At 33.2% G+C, this 19,546-nt stretch overlaps 2 protein-coding genes across 2 annotated transcripts; one reads left to right on the plus strand and one right to left on the minus strand.

The window, feature by feature from the left end:
* The first annotated feature begins 1,877 nt into the window (after positions 1-1,877).
* On the plus strand, positions 1,878-5,216 carry LOC110789438 (NAC domain-containing protein 2-like). Its single transcript, XM_021994101.2, has 3 exons — positions 1,878-2,169; positions 3,546-3,841; positions 4,407-5,216. The coding sequence occupies exons 1-3, from the start codon at positions 1,962-1,964 to the stop codon at positions 4,872-4,874; spliced, it is 972 nt and encodes a 323-aa protein (XP_021849793.2). The 5' UTR covers positions 1,878-1,961; the 3' UTR covers positions 4,875-5,216.
* Positions 5,217-12,023: 6,807 nt separating this feature from the next.
* Positions 12,024-17,013, minus strand: LOC110789446 (CASP-like protein 4A3). Its single transcript, XM_021994110.2, has 3 exons — positions 16,296-17,013; positions 13,812-13,947; positions 12,024-12,450 (listed from the first exon to the last, which is right to left on the minus strand). Exons 1-3 carry the CDS (start codon positions 16,913-16,915, stop codon positions 12,256-12,258), a joined length of 951 nt encoding a protein of 316 aa, XP_021849802.2. The 5' UTR covers positions 16,916-17,013; the 3' UTR covers positions 12,024-12,255.
* Between the last annotated feature and the right edge of the window lie 2,533 nt (positions 17,014-19,546).

The following is a 19,546-nucleotide window of genomic DNA, read 5'->3' on the forward strand; positions in this document are numbered from 1 at the left end:
TATGGAAGGGAAAAATAGCGATTTCTTTTTAATGAGAGTGTGACATGTGTCAGATGTGGTTCCGGGTTATTTATTGATAGATATATAGATAGTTATAAAGTGTGTCGTAAATGTCTTGTATAGATAGTTATGATGTGTGTCGTAGATATCTTATACATGACGGACTATTGGTTTATTTGGTAAAAAAATTGTAAAAACTTATGTCAATTATATTCACATGCAAGACTGTGTTACATTTTCATTGACATATATACAAGAATTATTTTAAGCATCCCAAATTACGTACGTACTATACATATATCAATTTATTCAACAAAATATTGGCCAAACTACTAATAATATTTTGAAATTATACATGCAATTGACTTTAAGTTAAGTTGTCGTTAATACATTATTTATATGCCTATCGCTTAATTCTACTCATAAATAAATAAAATAAATATCTTAAAATAATAGTTGACCAATTGTCGTTAATACACATTCACCAATTGCGTGGATATCTTACTTTTTTTTATGACCATCGTTTTATTTATGCTATTATTAAATTGCTTAATTTAAAGCTCTAAATTTTTACCGTGCTAATATTAAATGAAATATTCACACGCATATAATCTTTTGGTTTGGAAAATATATGCACATGTAATAAAAATTATTAAATTAACTAAGTAATTCAGTTCATTTATTTAGGGGAAGAAAAAAGAGCGGGAAAAATATCAATGTGAGAGCGCCATGTGTCAGTTTTGCTTTTAGGCCACTCTTTTAGTATAGTTATATAGATATCAGATCTAAATTGAAATACAACAATGTATATATAGAATAAAATACAATTAAAAAAAACAGTTATGTATTATGCAAAATATAAAGATATTCATGTTATATATAAATAAAATCAATAGTATATTTAGTTAATCCGTATATGCATAGTTTCCTTAATTTCACTTAGAAAATCTAATATTAGGAAGTCCATAAAAGATTTTTATTTAATAGAGATAGTTAGAAAAATATTTATTTTAATTATTTATATTAAAAGAGAGGCAATCAATGAGTGACACTTGTCATCACCACATTGATTTCCTCTCTTTTAGTATAATATATAGATTATGCACCAATTCTTAAATGGATTTTACAATATTAGTCCTCATAGAACTAGGAACATTAATATATTATTAGAAGTCTAATATACATCAAATATCCTAAGAAATTAAATCCTACGAAATAATAGATTTATATCTCTATCATATGGATAGTGTAAAAGTCAAACTCTTAAAAGTACTAAAAACAGGGAGAATACTCACAATATGGAGTATGTGATCAAATATTATTCGCGCCAGTAGTACAATGCAGAGGCGGAGATGGGGGGGGGGGCGGGTGGGGGCGGCTGCCTCCCAACAATGTTTAAAATGCTTAATATATAGTACTAAATATTAAAATATATCACTAAATAGTACTTGTCTCAATGGTTATTTCTATTTTAACAAGTCATTTATACTCCTCGATCTAGGGATCAAATCCTTATACCATATTATTTCTTATTAGTTTTACTTTTTTTTCCTCACCCCCCCTTATTTTTAGTTCCATTTATTTTCTCGCCTCCCCCAACGTTGAATTTCTGGCTCCGCCAATGTAAGTTTGTAACAAGTTGAATCCTTAGGGGAAAAAAAGTCTTTTGGATTGCTAATAATAAGAGATAGAAAATTAAATAAAAATCAGCAAAAAATGATATTTATCTTCAAAAAATATACAGCATTATATTATCTGTAAAAAGCTAAGTATTAATTATCTTATGGGATAAAATATATCTTAAAAAGGAGGAGAAAAATCTATCTTAAAAAGGAGTGTGTTAATATAAGTCAACAACAGGAGTGAATAATTTTTTACGTACGATTCTTAAAAAGGAGGAGAAAAATCTATCTTAACTACTTTAATTTGCTTTTTCTTTCTTTTACGTACGATTCTAAACCATGGAACAACAACTTGACCCCTCTACGAATTTGGCCCTTCAAAAATCTCAATTATTCTATAAAGACTATTCAACAGGTTTCAGGTTCCATCCCCACGATGAAGAATTAATTAGTGTCTATCTCGAACCGAAGATCAAATGTCAAATCTTGCCCAAAAACCTCATGCATGAAGTTAATATCTACAAGCACCATCCTAACTTTCTTGCTGGTACGTACGATTTTTCGCTATTAACGTGATTATTGATTCTAGGTCGAGTTGATGGAATACGTATGTAATTTTTAGTGTAATTATTATTTATTTATTTTTTAAGTTTTTTTTTTTTATTATGAATTTATGCAGGGCCGTCTCCGACAATTTGGAGGCCCTGTGCTAACAATACAAGAATTTGTATCTTTAACGACAACCTAATTACGACGGGTCAAAATCCCGTCGCAAAAGCCTTTTGCGACGGGGCTAACAACCAAACAATGACGGGAATAACCGTCGCAAATGTCTTTTACGACGGGTTTACGACGGATTTACGACGGGATTTCTATTAACGACGGCCCCCAAGAAATCCCGTCGTTAATCAACGATTATTGGCCTTTCGCGACGGGATTTTCCGTCGTTAATAGTACAATTTATTGTATCAATAAATATAGATATTGGGCCCCTAAATTTTTTACGTTCAATGTAAAACACATAATTATTATATTAATATTATTTTATTTATACAAAATATAGAGTCAAATTAATAATATGGTTTAACGTTTTATGTGGGTCAATTTTAGAAATGAATGAAAAAAGTTTGACAGCCATTGAAAAAGCAAAAAAAATATACAAAAAACAGCATGAGTTAAGAATCGAACTCAGGTATCGTCTCCCACACTTATTACCGTTTACCAACTGGGACAAACATATATCATCCTTTAAACACAATTTCGTTTGGGCCCCAAAAATTATGTGGCCCGGTGCTGTAGGTCCGATTGGACCGCCCTTTAGCCGGCCCTGAATTTATGATCATACAACATGTTTTTTAGGTCACTTTTTTTGTTTATTGATGTTCGATCTTTATGAATATTATGTAAAAAATATGATTAGTCGTTGATTTCATTGTGATAGCGTACATGTATAGACATCCAAGTGAAAGCCTGAATAATGCCTCATAAAATTGAGAGTTGCTATGAGCATTTGCTAGGTTTTAGGAGGAGGCAAACGGATGTATCTTCTTGCATAATATACACATGAAGTTTTGTTTAAGGTCAAAAAATTATTACGTATATAGTTATTTACATAGTGCATGTGTAGCCCTGCCTTCAATTAAATAAAATTGTTTATTGCTTTTTCGTGTATATATTTGCATAGTAACGTACTCCATCTGTTCCATAAAATTCATCCATAAAGTTCCTCACTTTTTAATTATGCTCGGTCTCTATATGTTTACCTTTTTTTTTTAAAAAAAAAATATTAGTTAGGAATTTTATAGAACATAATGTTATACGTTATTTGTTTAATTAGTCGATCAAAATATGTATCTTTTATATATTTGGTATTTGTACGTAATTGGAAAATGCATGTTTGATATTGCGGATGCATGCATGCAGAACATTTCCTACCACAAGGAGAGCGAGATTGGTATTTCTTTACACCAAGGGACAAAAAATACAAGAATGGATCTCGTCCTGACCGGAAGGCCGGGGACGGGTACTGGAAAGCCACCGGAGCTGATAAAGAAATACGTGATAAGTCAAATAAAATAATTGGATACCGAAAGTCTTTGGTGTACTACGAAGGAAAACCTAAAATGGGTGACAAGACGGATTGGATTATGCATGAATTTCGTGTCGAGGGTCCTCCCAACGTACACAGAAATTTTCCTAATGAGGATATTGGTATGAGGGTATGTATATATTACTCTCTCCGTTTCTATTTAAGTGTCCACTTTGGACATTTACGCGTTTTTTAATAATTGGGAGTGTTTTTTTTTTTTTTTGGGAAAGGAAAAAGTAAGTAATTGTTTAATGTTTAAAGTACAAATAAAAAGAATGTGGGGATTGAAAAATGGAAAAATTGTAGAATGTGTAAGAAAAAGTAATAATGATTTATGGAAAAGTGGGAAAAGTGTGTGGAAAAGTGAGAAAAGTATATAGAAAATTGGGAAAAGAGTATGTCCAAAAATGAAATATTTATATTTATATTTTTGGTGTAGTGATTTATTAGGACAGATTGTTTTTTATAACCTACAAAAATCGAAAAATAATTTGTATTTTCAAAATAGATGAAAACTTTTATATATGCCTACCTAATTTAATTTCTCTTCAATTTTTTACATTCCCTATGTGATTTTCTTTAACTCTCTTTAACTCTTTCACCCTTCTTTATTTTAGTTTTATTTTTTTTAAGATGGTAAAATATGCGATTTATTAATTATTCCAAATGAATTAATGAGTTGAATTGTTTTGTAGCTGGATGACTGGGTGTTATGCAGAATCTACAAAAAGCAAAAAAATAAGTCGGAAAAGAAAAAGGCGTCGCGACCTAAAAAAGCAAGCGACGGGAAAAAGAAAAAGGGAGAAGAAAGCTTATCTGTAGCGCCAGTGATAATGAAGAAAAATAAGAAAAACCCTCGTTCATCTGCGTCTGGAAACAGTAATAATGTTGATGTTGCTGTCAATATTAATGTCCAAAACAACGCCATTAGCAACAATGTCACCTTCAATGAAGTCAACAACAACCTTATTCCTGCTAACTTTTCCTATAATGACGACGACGACAACAACAACAATGAGTATGGTATTACTGGTACTAGTTCAGTCTGGAATAACTATGGCAGTAATGGAGATTTGTATCCGTATTCGTATTCGTATTCGTCGGTGATGGAGGAAGCCAATTATGGATTCCAGTACTCAATGGAATTACCTGCACTAGAATGAGAATGGAAATGGGAATGGAAACGGAAACGGAAACGGAAACGGAAGAAGCTCGATCCATGTTCTGATTTTATTGACAATATCTCATGGGAGTAGATAAATAAGTGGCATGTTTCAAGTTTAAAGTTACGATACTATATTCATTAATACGTTCAATTGTTAATACAATACTCGGATACTAGCTCCAACAGGGTCCCTAGCTCACTACCTTGTTTAAGAATATAAGGAATTAAGGATAGTTTCATAGTTTAGTATTTTCATATACTTCGTATGTACTTCTTCCGTTCTTTTTTAAATGACACAATTATGTAGGCACATTTGCCAATGCACGATTTCAAACATTAATATCTCTAATTGTGGATCGGAAAAATTTTATAAAATTTGATATTTAAATAATATTTACTGATACGAATCTAATAAAACCCCACACGACTATGTTTTTTTTTATGTATAAATAACAAAAGGAAGTCAAAGGTGTTTGTGTGAATAGTGTCGAGGAAGTATATGTTATTATACCTATATATATAATAGTACCCCGTATCCATAGTTTGTTTTGTTTTTGTTTTTGACTATGGAAATAAAATAATGTCATTAGGTGAAAGTTAGGAGGGAAGAAGCTACTATTTTATGTGTTACGGACTACGTACTAGTGTGATAAATTTAATTTAGTCTAGATACATAGAAAAACAGAAAAACATAACTTACGTTAGACTAAGTATGATGAATCAAAGTTATTATTGAGCGGATGATAATTACGTTATCTTATACTATCTTCGTTTTGGAAAGTTCTTTACGCTTTGGAAAATGTGTCCAAATTATAAAAACTTTGACCGTAAATTCTCACCATTATATACATCAAAACTTTACATGTAAGATCTTGTTAGATTGGTCTCGGGATGTATTTTCATAATATCACATTTTTATAATTTTTTCACATACGAAATTGGATATATTAGTAGTTAAATATTGCATTGGAGTCCGTGCAAATAGTAACTGTAAAGATCTTTTTGAAACGGAGGTAGTATGATAGAATATCGTATGTGGCAGAATTGTGTAATATCTTAGCTATATGATATGGAGTATAAGATATAAGTCTGTACGACTTAGGAAATCTACGAAGAGTATGCCTTCCATGCCAATCTTCATAAAACACCAACTTCATGCGGAGAAAGATTCTAGTTTGTAGGATATCTAGTTTGTATTTTCATGCCAATCTTCATAAAACACCAACTTCATGCCATCGCCCACGTGAAGCTTAGATATACAAAAAAAACTAGTATGTGCTGTACCTATAAAAAGTATAACAAGTCTCTTAATCGGCAATGTTAACTACAATGTTTATTGTGTGGCAATACCAAAACGTTCATTAGTAGTATGCTTAACAATGTCATAATAATATTAGTAGAATAGTAGTATGCTCAACAATGTCATAATAATTGCTCGTACTCATGCATCACATCTATATTATTAAAACTAACTAAATGGTATGCTCGTAATTTTAAAAACCAATGAATATGGAACCCACTATCCGATGACTCGTTCACCAGTTAGTGATTAGGAATTAGTCAAATTAGACAAAATCATATGCAAATGCACGAACTTAATGAATTTATTGTCTCTGTTCGATAGCTTGGGAAGAGGAATCCACTAACACAAACACAATTTAACCCAATTATCTATACTATTAAACGGGTTTAAACTATAGTCTTATTTGAATTTTAAAAAAAAGAGTATATACTTGTGCTAGATTTTTTCTTGTTAAGGTATTGTGGCACACTATCAAAATGTTTGAATCTGAAATTGATCGCAGTATATCTTCAATATCATCCAGTACCTCCAAGATCTCAACTTTCTCACCAAATTTCAATTTATTATTATCCGAAACATATTAATAACTCGTATCTAATGACATTATCTCCAAATTGGCAATATATAATACACTTTTCCTTCTTCCATGATGTCCATATTTATCAATGACATTGTCAAACTAAGTCACTTGCATCTCATCACACTTCAGAAGTTGAAAGTTAAATATTTAGTTCTAAAATTAAAAAAAGGCCTAAAAAAATATGAATATAAATTAGGATTTCAATCATACATATTTATCCATGAACACCAAATATCATCTACGTTGGACTTTTCCACCGTTATCTTTGGAATGCTCATTGACCAACCACAATAAATTAACGAACTCTCAAGTTGACTTTTTGTATAGAGAGTGTAACATAGTGACACGGTGTATACTTTATATTCATCTTTTACACATGAGCATACACAAAACAATAATAGTACAAAAATAATATTGTCTTTTTAATTATCATACATGTACTCTGATAAAAATTTGATCATAGATAATGCATTAACCATAAAAGGCCGGCTAATGTGTAGGCTATACAAGAGATGTGTAGTTTGTTTTAGATCAGTTATAAAAGAGTACTACATACATGATAAAAAATTTACTTGATCAAATTCATAACAATAGTGTTTCCATTTTGTGTGTAATATTTTTGACGAAATTTGAAAGTGTATTTTTAAAGTGTTTCCTTATTATTTCCTGCCAAATATCTTACTTATTCTTATTTTCAATTAATCTCTCATTTAACTGCGTAAGAAGACTTTTGCTGTTTTTTTTTAATTGCCTGAATTTCCTCAAATAACTTTGCATGAGAGGTGAAGATTGGGGTTTTACAGCCTTTCCATTCCTCACCACTCCGCTTTAATAATATAGTCATATAGATATCACATAATGTAACTCCAAAACACACTAACAAATAGAATATTTTTTATGAAAAAATAGATATCAAACTTTATAATGAAACGTAAAAATCACAGTGGAAGTATAATAATCGGGAAAAATAATCTATAATTCTGGGTATTGGTTATGAATCCCGACGCTGAGTTTAATTTTCTAATCATAGGGGAAATTTTTGTAAATCGATTTCAACATCTAACCTAGATAATACAAACTAGTTAGCGACCAAAATTTTACGGCTTAAACGGGCCCTGGTCCAATCGAAACTCACAACAAATAAATAAAATAAAATAAATCAAGTCATTGTATGAAGTCACCCTCCATTAATTAACCTTAATTAGGAAATCTCCTGCAAATCGGTGAGAGATTTGTTGGGAATAATATTTGATTATGGTAAATACTTAATATTGTTGATAGATATTGATTGGTAGGTAATGAAAATACACGATGCAACACTAACGCCAAAAATTCAACTCAATTGGCCAATTAGTGAACTTAAAAAGACAATGGATATGGACGGCTAGTTTTGTCTAATTTCAAACCATATCCCAAAATTATTATTATTTGGCACCTACTTCCAATTTGTGCATCCGCCCAACATCCAGACGGCAACGTGCATGTTACTCTCTCCGTATTTATTTAAGAGATACATTTGGTCGGGCACGGGTATTAAGAAGAAGAATTGAATGAAATAAAATAATAAAGAAAGTGGGGTTGGATAAATATTTTAATAATTAAACAAGGAGAGACCTTGTCATTTGGGGGGGGTGGGAGGTGGAGTGGGTTTATGAAATTATTTGTTTAATAGGATGATGGTCATAGGGTAAATTAGATGTATTATTTAATTAGATGGTTGGGTTGATAAGTTACTAAAAATGGCAAGTGTATCTCTTAAATAAATACGGCCGGAAAAGGCAAGTGTATCCCTTAGATAAATAATTAAATACGGAGGGAGTATCATTATACTCCGTACAAAATTTACCCAAATTATATATACTTCCTCTATTTTGGTTTGGTTTACCTGACACAATTATTTAATCATGTTTGTCAATATACAATTTTAAATATTAATATCTTTAATTATGGATAAGAAAAACTTTATAAAAAATTGATATTTATAAAATATAACTAATCTAACAAAACCCAACACAATTAAGTTTTTTTTTAATTTTTTAAGTATAATTGCAAAAAGAAGTCAAAAGAGCTTGTGTGAATGGTGTCCAAAACTCAATTGTATCGTGTAAATAAAAATGAAAACCGGAAGTATAAAAAAATCAAATAGTTTAGGTCGAAACCACGTGGGTCCCATGCACGTAGGGGTAGCAATGGGTCCGAGGTGGATCAGTTGTGAATTTGCGATCATTAAAAAATATAAATTGTTTGGACATTATAATAATTAAAATTAAGATCTGAGAATAAAGTGACTAATGAATTAAAACTTGATATACTCCGTATATATGTTGTATTGTTACATCTTAAATTACATAAACATACGGAGTATCAAATTACCAACCAACTTGTTGACATTTCTAGGAACTACGTACTTAATACTACCAACCAAATATAGTGTTGCTGATTGCCAAGCTTTTTATTTTCATTTGATGTTACCACCGCTTCGCCCTTAGAGCTAATTTGGATTTGGGGTGAGTACGTTCTGGGTGAATAGCTTCAAGTTCTCTCCCAATTGTTGTTGCGGTGGATCGAACACGCAGTCCTCCTAATTAAGTTCAGCCCCAATCACCATTGAACCGAGATGCAATTAATAGTTTTGTTGGTTAGTTAAAGTTAGTTTATCATCTAATTTGTGTTACACATCAGTTATTCGCAAATCATAAAGAAGCGCTAATTTATTTGATTTTATAATATAATTAACGGGTGGATGGATATTGGATAGGTAGTGTGATGTATCGGGTGATGGGTTGGACGAGTCTTCATCCTAACCCGACAGATCTATCCATCACCCGTTTATCATCCTCTTTAATTCGAATTTTCGTATATATATATATATATATATATATATATATATATATATATATATATATATATATATATATATATATATATATATATATATTATATATATAGGATCGAGTAAATGGTTATCCATCGAGTTCAAATGAATTTATCAGCCCTACATACATATAGTCAATGTTAAAAAGTGGACTCAAAGTCAGAATTCAGTATAAGATGGTCCTTCATACAACATATTACAATAAGGTTTCTTCTTGTTTAAAAAATTATATAGGGTGTTTTTTTTTTTATAAAGTCCGTGTTTTAAAATGTGGCTTATGACAATTTTTTTACAATATTGATTTATGCGGTTGGGAAAAAGTTCAAAGAGCCGCCTTAAAATGATATTTTTGTTTTTTAGTTGCTATGAATTCTGCCAAAATAATGAGCAACATGATTCGAGGCTCACATGCATGATGTTGCCTTGGCGATTTTTTGTTAATGAAAGAGATGTTGGATCTACTACCAATCTTCCATTTACCAAATGCTATAGTAATACAAGGGTACCAGAGGGGTACAATTGTACTTGTACCCTTTGTACCACCTCGAGACTCAGAATTTGAACAAGAACTACATTTGGATTTATGTCAACTGTCAAGGGTTTCATGATCAACAATACAAAGGGTAAAACTGTAAAGGGTTAATAATATGGAGTGTCTAATAATGGTCACATGATAGTGGTACAATTGATAGGACTCCAACCTCTAAAAGCCTCCTCACTTGATTAACTTCCATAATCAGGATACTATAGTTTGAAAGGTAAGGAGAATAATATATACATTATGAATTTATGAGCTCTTTTGTTCGAGGGTCTATTTAGCGATAGATAATTAATCACAGTCTGTAATCGAAAATAAATACACACTATTACAAGAATCTATATACATACTGGAGCTAACAAGCATACTATATGTGACTGACACGTAATGAACACATATATGTAAGGAAGTCCTAAAACGCGTTGTACAAACTAAAAGTTGTGTCCTTAAAACTATTATTTATCATAAATATGGAATTGAACTATGTAATCATATGACAAACTCTCATACTTTGTAATAGTATATGTCATTTTTATGTCCATTATTCTTTTTTCATGTACTTCGTATATCTTTGGACTAAACTCTTAGGCTTTACTGCTCGTATATAGGATTATTAAAAACTGATTCGATCTGACCGATATTACGACAAAAATCAAATTGACCCAAAAACTAAAATTCACACATTTAATCCATCTGGGCACATTGACCCTTCACAAAAATTATCCAATTATATCCGAACCGTTAGACCCAAACTGCAACCGCGCTCCGGATCCGCCCGTAGACCCATTTGACAGCCCGTCGTACGTACTTAAATACTAAGCTGTTTGTTGGGCCCAAACCAAAAACTGAAGTGCAGCTTTACTAATGGAAGACATCGTGGGCCCAAAGGCTTCTTGACCAAGCCTGCAACTCAATTATTTAGCGCTGGCAATTTAAACAAGATGGGCCCGGCTAATGTTATGTTCCGAATATTGTCAAGGATTGGTTTTGTCAATAAAATTTAATCAAAGAAATTAAATAACTACTTTATGCATCAAAATTGATCAAACAAATTAAATAACTACTTTATGAACCAAAATTGATCAAACAAATAGACCACTTGAGCAACGATAGATAGAGTAGAGGTGATAGGAGGACGGAGATGCCCATCTCAGAGATGTGTTTTCAAACACATATTGAGGGTTAGGTGGTAATTTCATCATTATTTTGAAAACTTTTGAGTACCATATTTGAGAAATGAACAACATTTTGAAACTTATGAGTATCATATTTGAGCTTTTGAGTACCATTTTTAAACTTGTGAGTACAAATTTTAAACTTCTGAGTACCATATTTGAATTTATTTTGATCTGATGACAAAAACATATATAAGATTGAAATATATTTCCTCGAGGTGATAGTGCATGTTTTACAAAATGGTTTCCATGTACACGTTGTCTAGACAAATTGTCATACATGTCCTAACCGTCCAACGAGGAGATGTGTAAGAAAATTTTGTTGTTGAAGTAATATTTGATTATAACGATCCTCCTATGTTGATGTTTGAATATTTAGTATGTTTAGGTTCATTTGTATACTCACTCGGTATCTTTATACTGTGTATCATACACGCAAATTAAATAATAACATTTTTAGAGGAGTTAAGTCAGAGTCTGATCCAATCCGACAAGTTTGGAATGGATTGGATTGAATTGGACTTTTCTCAATCCAATATAGACTTTCTGGAATTGTAGTCCGTAGTCGAGGCTCTTTTGTACTAACCTGGTTTACCTCTAATCACCGACTCGTATAAGTTAAGAATGTACTCCGTATTACTGGACAATTAGTAATTAATCTACTGAAAGGAGAAAAGAAAGAGAGGCCAACAATGTCACTTTAATTTGATTGCTTAAGAAAAAAACTGAACAAAAACTTTGGATTTGTATCTCTTGACTTCTTCATTGCCACAAATTATTGTCATATAGACTTATTCACAGATTAAAATTCACTTCCCCTATTCCTTATATTTCCTGTACAAATGCTACAGCTAACTAAAAAAAATATTACCAGTTGATACAGAATTGGCAGAATTGTCTTCAGCGATTCACGATAAATCACGGTTGCAGAGGTTGTAACCTGAAATTAAAGAGCTCATGGCAAAACCTAAGAATGCCAAGAAAGCCATACTGATTGATGCACTAGCCTTCTCTGTAAATGTGTCTTTTCCCCAATTCGCTTGCCAATCATCAACCCTCGAGGCTGCTGCTGATGAGGCTGATATCAGAAGGTATGCAATTATCTGTAAAGTTCAACGGAGAAACGTCTTAGTATTCACAGATGCTAATTAAAATAAATTGCTGATAAAACTAAGATAATGCGATATTTAAAAGAGACATTTGAAGCCTGAATTTGAATATTCACTTCTAGATGGAACTGAAATTTTCTTCTAAAAGATTTGCAGGTCTGAGAGAGTGAGTGAGTGGCATTCCTAAACTGTCCTGAATCTTCATTAACAAGGCAAACTCCCTCCCATAGTTCTCATATGTTGACGAAGTTCAGTCAATTTGTTCTCATAAGTCATACAGTCACACAACCAAACATTTCTTGTTCTCTTGATTTCTTGAACCATTGCATGATGTACATTCAGTTAATTACCTGCACATCTTACATGATAGTCTTTTGGAACTGAAAATTCTTCCATCAAATATTTGTGGTGATACACATGGCGGAGTGTCATCCCACTGTTTTGGATCTTCATTAACATCACAAACTCCCTCCCATGGTTAACTTATTACTTCTAAGTGGCACTTGGATTTAACAACAAAGAGACTAAAATTAAGAGACAAAAGGTGCTCATGTCATAGAAAGGAAAAGTAAGTTTTGACTTGAGAAATAAATGGGAGGTCTTTTGGGACATTGCAAAATGGGAAGTGGGAAATTTAATATGGGATGGAGGGGGTAAATCTCTTAAGTTGATGGAAAGCGTCTCTACCTCCGCATACCCAAGACAAGTCCCCCGACATGTCTGATCATAGTCGAACATCCATATATTTCTTGTTTTCTTGAACCATTGCATAATGTTCACTCAGTAAATTACCTGCCCACATCTCACACAACAATCTTTAGGTTTGCTCTTTTCTAGGGGCTGCTGCAAGGAGTAGATCAAAGTTGCAGCTTAGACAGGTCGAGACTTCATCTGCCTGAATTTGTTCATGTGTGTCCAATCGAAATTATCACCTCCCCACTATAAATTGTAAAAAGGTTTATCTCGTTGGTGATAATTCAGCAAAATGCAAATACTATGTCCCATCAGAATGTAGATACATGAAAACTTTTATCCCTGCTACAACCTAAACACCAATGCTAATGTCAACTCCTCATGACTTTCCAAAAAATCCAATCCACAAGTAATTAGCGATTTAGTGTAAACGAGCAGTGACAACTAAGGCCTAAATTCATCGAGCAGACAAGTGTGGCTAATCTTGTATACTCCATAAATGACTATCACGACTTAAATCTGTATATTGTGATCAAGCATTGAAATAGATTCACATTCATGGATTAGTGCAGACTTATAACAAACAAGGACTTGACAGCAGATATACTATCATAAAACATACTTTGAGTTCTACAAGAAGTTTATAAGATACTCATACTTGCCTGATCCATAATAAACTCAAATTGATAGCGGAGATTATGGGAAATCACATGTTTTCCAGCGACCATATGGCTGGCTACATCATATGCCTGAAATGCTGAATACATAAATCCAAGAATATTCACTGATAAACAAAACCTGCATTGAGAAAACTATAATGTTAATTTCCTTTAGAAAAGATAAAGGTGGGTGGCTAATATAAGTTTAGCTGGCTACTGCACTCATTAGAAGAAATGATGGACCAGAAAACAAACCATATGTACAATTGATTTAAACAGTCTGGAAGTTGAAAGGAAGCTAAGTGCAGTAGTACTACAAATAATCACAAACTTAGCCATATATTTGGAATTTTAAATCATGACACCACAGAAAGAAAGCTCACATCATATGGTGACACATAGACACAAAATTCACAGTTAAACATTGGCTTCTGTAACAACAGTTCACAAAAGTAAGAAGCAGCTTCGACAGTGATGTATTGCGGGTTGTGCAGACTAATCTGCCCAGCGGCCTCAGCTATTACATGGCTTTCATGAAGAAAAAAGGATGAACAGGTCTACATTCCACAGGAGTAGTAGAGCTGTCGAAGGAAACAAGAGGCCTAAGAAGGGGCGTGGAGAGTGTGAGAGAAGACGGTGATCAGACAAGAGTGAGAGGAAAAGCCATAAACAATGCAGGCAGGCTGAATAGGAGTTTATGCTCAAGTTGTAAGCGTTGAATGAAAATATATCCAGTAAGAGATTTTTCTTTGAAGTTTTTTTATACTTGTTTGAAACAAGTCAAATACTTATGACTTAGACTTATCCTTATTTTCGATGTCCAGTAGGACCTCTATAGAGCTGGCTGGTGGCTTAGGAATCAGGTTCTTTAATCTTTATCTCAAATATTGAAAAGTGTGAAGACATTTGTCCTTTACACATTCAAGACGTTCTCTACCTATCATTATTCCCTAAAAATCCAAAATTCATACATCTTCAACCATCAAATACAACGCTTTAATCCGCATTCTACCTATCGTCCGACCTAGTACCTAGAGCCATAAGTTTTTTCTATTTGATCCATGGAAACCGCTCAAGAAAACTCAAAGACTTGCATAAAAGACCCTTAAAAAATGACATCACAACACCCAAACCCAAGCAAATTCATCTTCAAAGTTCAAACACCAAGAACACATCCAAACTCACAGCTTGAGCATACATTTCTTTTTGCCCCACATGCATCATTAAAGGAGGAGAGCTGAGAGATACAGAGGCGTATTTAGATGGGCAGGGAGGAGGATAAGAGGGGACAGTGAACTGGGTGTTGTTTATGAGAGGGAGGATTGAAGATGAAATGTTCCTTCTTTGGGATAAGAAGACTAGAAGAGGAGATAACTACACTCTTGATTATGGAATAACATAAGGTGAGAACCGAGCATACACAATTAAATAATCAACCAAACCACAATGCATCGCTTAGTAAGTTCTATTCATGTACTAATAAAACAGGAATTTGAAATCAAATTACTCCCCTAACACCCCTGCCACTCTGCCAATATGTCACACACTACCCAGAATCTAATCTTCATCCAAAGAGATGTAAAGCTCACAAACAATGCCACGGGTTACACGAATTTGCAGTCACTAAAACTTTGTACTGCTAAGTGCTAACTACTTCACCTGAAATGTACCCAGCACGGCAGCATCTCACACCAGTCCTGGAATACCAGCAACATGGCAACATGATTATTGCTGTTTTGCTTCAGTAACCTAACATATTAGTGGTACTACCTTAGTTAAAGATCAATGCCCCACCTAGATATTGGTCAAAAGTTTTGGTTTAGCAAGCTAGACAAATGATAAAACTAAGGTCAACCTATCATAATGCTAATTTAGACAACAGTCCCACATAAAAAGAGGATATTCATCACTTCACAACTGTGTTAGTAAATGACTTTGTACCCAACAAATTAAGTTAAAAAAGCTATACTGCAAAAATATATTCATTCCACACTAGCAAAACTACCCCCTAAAGAAAACTCGAAAAAATTGATGCTTGATACCTTTTCAAGAATCTATGAGACAGGCAAAAGCAAACCAAGTTACGCAAACTAATATACTATGACTTTGTCCAAAGAACAATATCTAACTACAACAACGAAAACACAATATTAAAATCTTAATTTGTCATATCATCTACAAGTTCAGTTGTATAGCTTCATGATTTAGATTAAGCAGCAAAATCAGCAATACAAGAACACTACAACAGTTCAAATTCCAAGCAAAATTGATACAAAATATTTACCCTTAATTTCATACTTTCATAATATGGGAAGTGAATGTTAATTAGCTTGACTGGTTATGAACTTGGGCGATATTTAATAACCGTGATTGAATCCCGTCTACATCACTACATCATCCCCTTCTATCAACTCCAAAATCACAAAACAGAAGTTCAAATTTCTACGCATTTACGCAAATTAGTAGGAATTTAAAGAGAAGGAAGACCTGTATTCTTTATAGCGATCAAAGGAATCACCACTCCAACCCTGGGTTTTATTAGCAGCCATAACCGAAAAAGAAATCAAACAGAACACAATCTCAAGAACCCTAACCCCTAAATTAACCTTCTCAACCACTCCCTCTTTCTTCGACCTCCTCCCAATATCCTCCATACCTGCAAACCTCACTGCGCCACCACCACTAGTTCTCCCCTTTTTCTCCCCTCCCCCAACTCCAACTCTTCCCTTTTTCTCCACTCCACCGGCTCCATCCCCGAAAACGACGCCAGATTGCGGAAGCGCTTCTTCCCGGCGGTTGAAGTGGATGATTTGGTGCGGAGGCGAGGGGAAATTATCGGGTGTGGAGGCGTCCTTTGGAGGAGTTATAGGGAGAGGTGAGGTTAGTGGAGAGTAGTACTTCTCAACAGCTACAATTGCTCCGCCGTTTTTATGGTGGTCGAGTTCCTGGTCGTCGGATCGGTGTGGTATTTCGGATCGAAGTGGCGATTTGGGTGACTCGTCCGAGTTGGAGCGGGAGTTGGGTTTGGGCTTGAGTTGGGACGGTGGATTTGATGGCTGTGACACTGACAGTGGTGGTGGGCGCGGCGGTTTGTGGTTGTTCTTCATTTTTTTAGGAGAGAGAAAAAGATTGAATAACAGCGGGGTGGAGAGATGTGTGTGAGAGAGAGAGCGTACTTAAAGCGTGGGAAGTAAAATAGTTCAGTGTTTGTTTAAACTTTGAAGCTTTTGAAAAGAAGTTGAAAATGGAGGTCTTTGTGGGTCCCTTTTATTTTTGTAATCCTTTGACGTAAAATTGGAGCCATTTGGGAAATATTTCTTTCATAATTTCTTTTAGCTTTCTTGTTTATGATTTGATTCACAATTTAAGGTTAAAAGAATATCTAAAAATAATATTATATCAAACTCTATCTTATGTTAAAGAAATTGGAGTATTAGAGCAAGATTAACGCTGGTCTGAGCAATAGTCTTAGCAATAGTATTATTAAGTATTAACTTAAGACCTCCCATTTAAGTGAAAGAGTATGACAAAAGTTTGAGCAAGAATTCCAAGACTCTACTTAAGACGTTTAAATTGTAAATTCAATCTTAATTATTATAATTTTTTATTTTTTATTTTCATAAATTTCAGGAGTCTTGAATGAGTACGAGGGGTGAAGTGGAAAAATTAAGTAAATCTGAAAGGGTCTCGACAAGAATCTGATTAATAAAAAGATGATGTGGAAGTCTTAGCTTATACTAACGTTAATCTTGCTCTTACTTACGGGGACCAAGAGAGAGGATATTTCTTTGGGCTATTTGGGGCCAGGTCCCTGATAAGTTTTTTTTGAAATTATCAATTAAACAAGCTAAGATATACAAAGTATATATATATCAAAGATATATTGATTAAATGCATTTATATTCAGAAATGTGTTTAATTTTTAAACCTTGGGCCCTCATAATTTTCTGTTCAAGATCCGCCACGAACTAAACTCTAACACTTCTATGTTTTATTGAGTTATGTTTTCTTGTATTGCTTACCGTTTTATACAATTTCTTTGAACAAAAGAGAGATACTCTGTATCAGTGTGTGGCTACATACACGCAATCTACTAAATATGTACCATAAATACAAATATCTTTAAGGGTACTATACACTTGAAAGTATTGAGAATATCGCTCCTTGCCAGTGACAAGTTCAAGAAAAACAGAGCTCTCAAGTTCAACTTACAACTAAAACAAGTTAAAATGTGTTATATTGAGTAATAAATATTTCCAACCGTTTATTTAAGAAATACCCGTAATAAGAGATGTCTTTCAAAACTTAACCAACTAAACCATTTGAATATGATAGAGCAAGAATTTAAGAACACTAAGCTACTATAAAATGGTGATAATTATGTGATTTGCAACCCTTTTGACCAACACAAATCAACACGGTTAAGAAACAAAGAAATGGCATATGGTTCCTTACCTCTCCTTAATGGGGCTATATTGCCTTGCATATACCAAAAGCTACACCAAAGAAAAGCATAATCTTCTCAAACTTTATTGCACTAAATTCCTCAAGTTTTCCCCTTTATTTTAACCACTAAAAAGTACAAACAAAAACCAAAGAGCACCAAAAATTGCTTTTGACGTCTTAAATTACAAAAAGAATCCAAAACCCATTTGGTTTTCCTTTCATCTTATTCTTTCCACTTAAAATATGACCCCCACAAACACATTTGCATGGCTTACTTTTTATACCTTGAAATAGATTCACAAATCACAAATGCTTTAACAAAGTTACCTACCACTTTTGCTCCTTCTCTCTATATAAATGATTACACCTTCAATAATTTGATCATCTTCTTGTGCTATACATTCTTTTAGACCACCTACCACAAGTCCACAAATGTCTCAAAGGCAATCAGCAACTGATTGTTAGCCTTTTATATTAGCTGGTTTGAGTAATTGATTGTATAAGTTGGTTTGGTATACTCAATAACAATTAGATGATATAGCAATGCCTACAAATGAACAATTAGATATTGTAGTAATTTGACCAACTTGTAGATAGAAGAATCCGAAAATAGTGCAAACATTTTTCATTTTTTTTGCCATTTATCAACCAGATTAGATCTCATGCATGCACTGATTTTGATCATTTTTCACAACATATTACTGAATATATATCTCCCAAACTACTGCATAGTTATAACATTTAACATATTCGTTTAAATTTATTCATCTAATGTGCATATTTAAAATGCTAATATGGTAAGTTGACCAAAATATTGAGTGATACATTTTCCATTATTAATATAGCGATTTGACTAAAATATTACAAATTTAGAATAATTATTATTACGTTGTATCTATTATTGCCATAATTTATAAATTAAATTTTGTTTCTATACATAAATAGTTTATAAAAAGGCAAAAAAATAAAAAAAAAAATAAAAAAAAATCAGATACACTTTTTTGGAAAGTGTTTTTGGCGGAAAAATCGCACCAGGAATTGACACGTGTCATTCATGGTGTCTCTTTTAGTATATAGTAATAGATTATACAATCAACACATTCCTAGCTTGTTAGAATTTCAAGCTCGGATGACATTTGTATGTTTGGCTTGTTGTTTCTACAACAGTGGGAGGTTCATGTCAATGGTTACAGTTGCCTAAAGATGGATGTGGGCCGGGCCGGGCCGGGCCGAAGCCCGGCCCGACACGAGCACGCAAAAAGCACGGGCACGAAGTCGTGGCCGGGCCTGGG

The sequence above is a fragment of the Spinacia oleracea genome, chromosome 5, assembly GCF_020520425.1.
Source record: "Spinacia oleracea cultivar Varoflay chromosome 5, BTI_SOV_V1, whole genome shotgun sequence".
In the NCBI taxonomy this organism is placed as follows: domain Eukaryota; kingdom Viridiplantae; phylum Streptophyta; class Magnoliopsida; order Caryophyllales; family Amaranthaceae; genus Spinacia; species Spinacia oleracea.

Coding starts and splice junctions, on each gene's coding strand:
- LOC110789438 (XM_021994101.2), top strand. CDS start 1,962: ATGGAACAACAACTTGACCCCTCTACGAATTTGGCCCTTCAAAAATCT. Junction 2,170..3,545: donor CCATCCTAACTTTCTTGCTG/GTACGTACGATT, acceptor GCATGCATGCAG/AACATTTCCTACCACAAGGA. Junction 3,842..4,406: donor ATGAGGATATTGGTATGAGG/GTATGTATATAT, acceptor ATTGTTTTGTAG/CTGGATGACTGGGTGTTATG.
- LOC110789446 (XM_021994110.2), bottom strand. CDS start 16,915: ATGAAGAACAACCACAAACCGCCGCGCCCACCACCACTGTCAGTGTCA. Junction 13,948..16,295: donor GATCGCTATAAAGAATACAG/GTCTTCCTTCTC, acceptor TTCTCAATGCAG/GTTTTGTTTATCAGTGAATA. Junction 12,451..13,811: donor TTGAGTTTATTATGGATCAG/GCAAGTATGAGT, acceptor TGAACTTTACAG/ATAATTGCATACCTTCTGAT.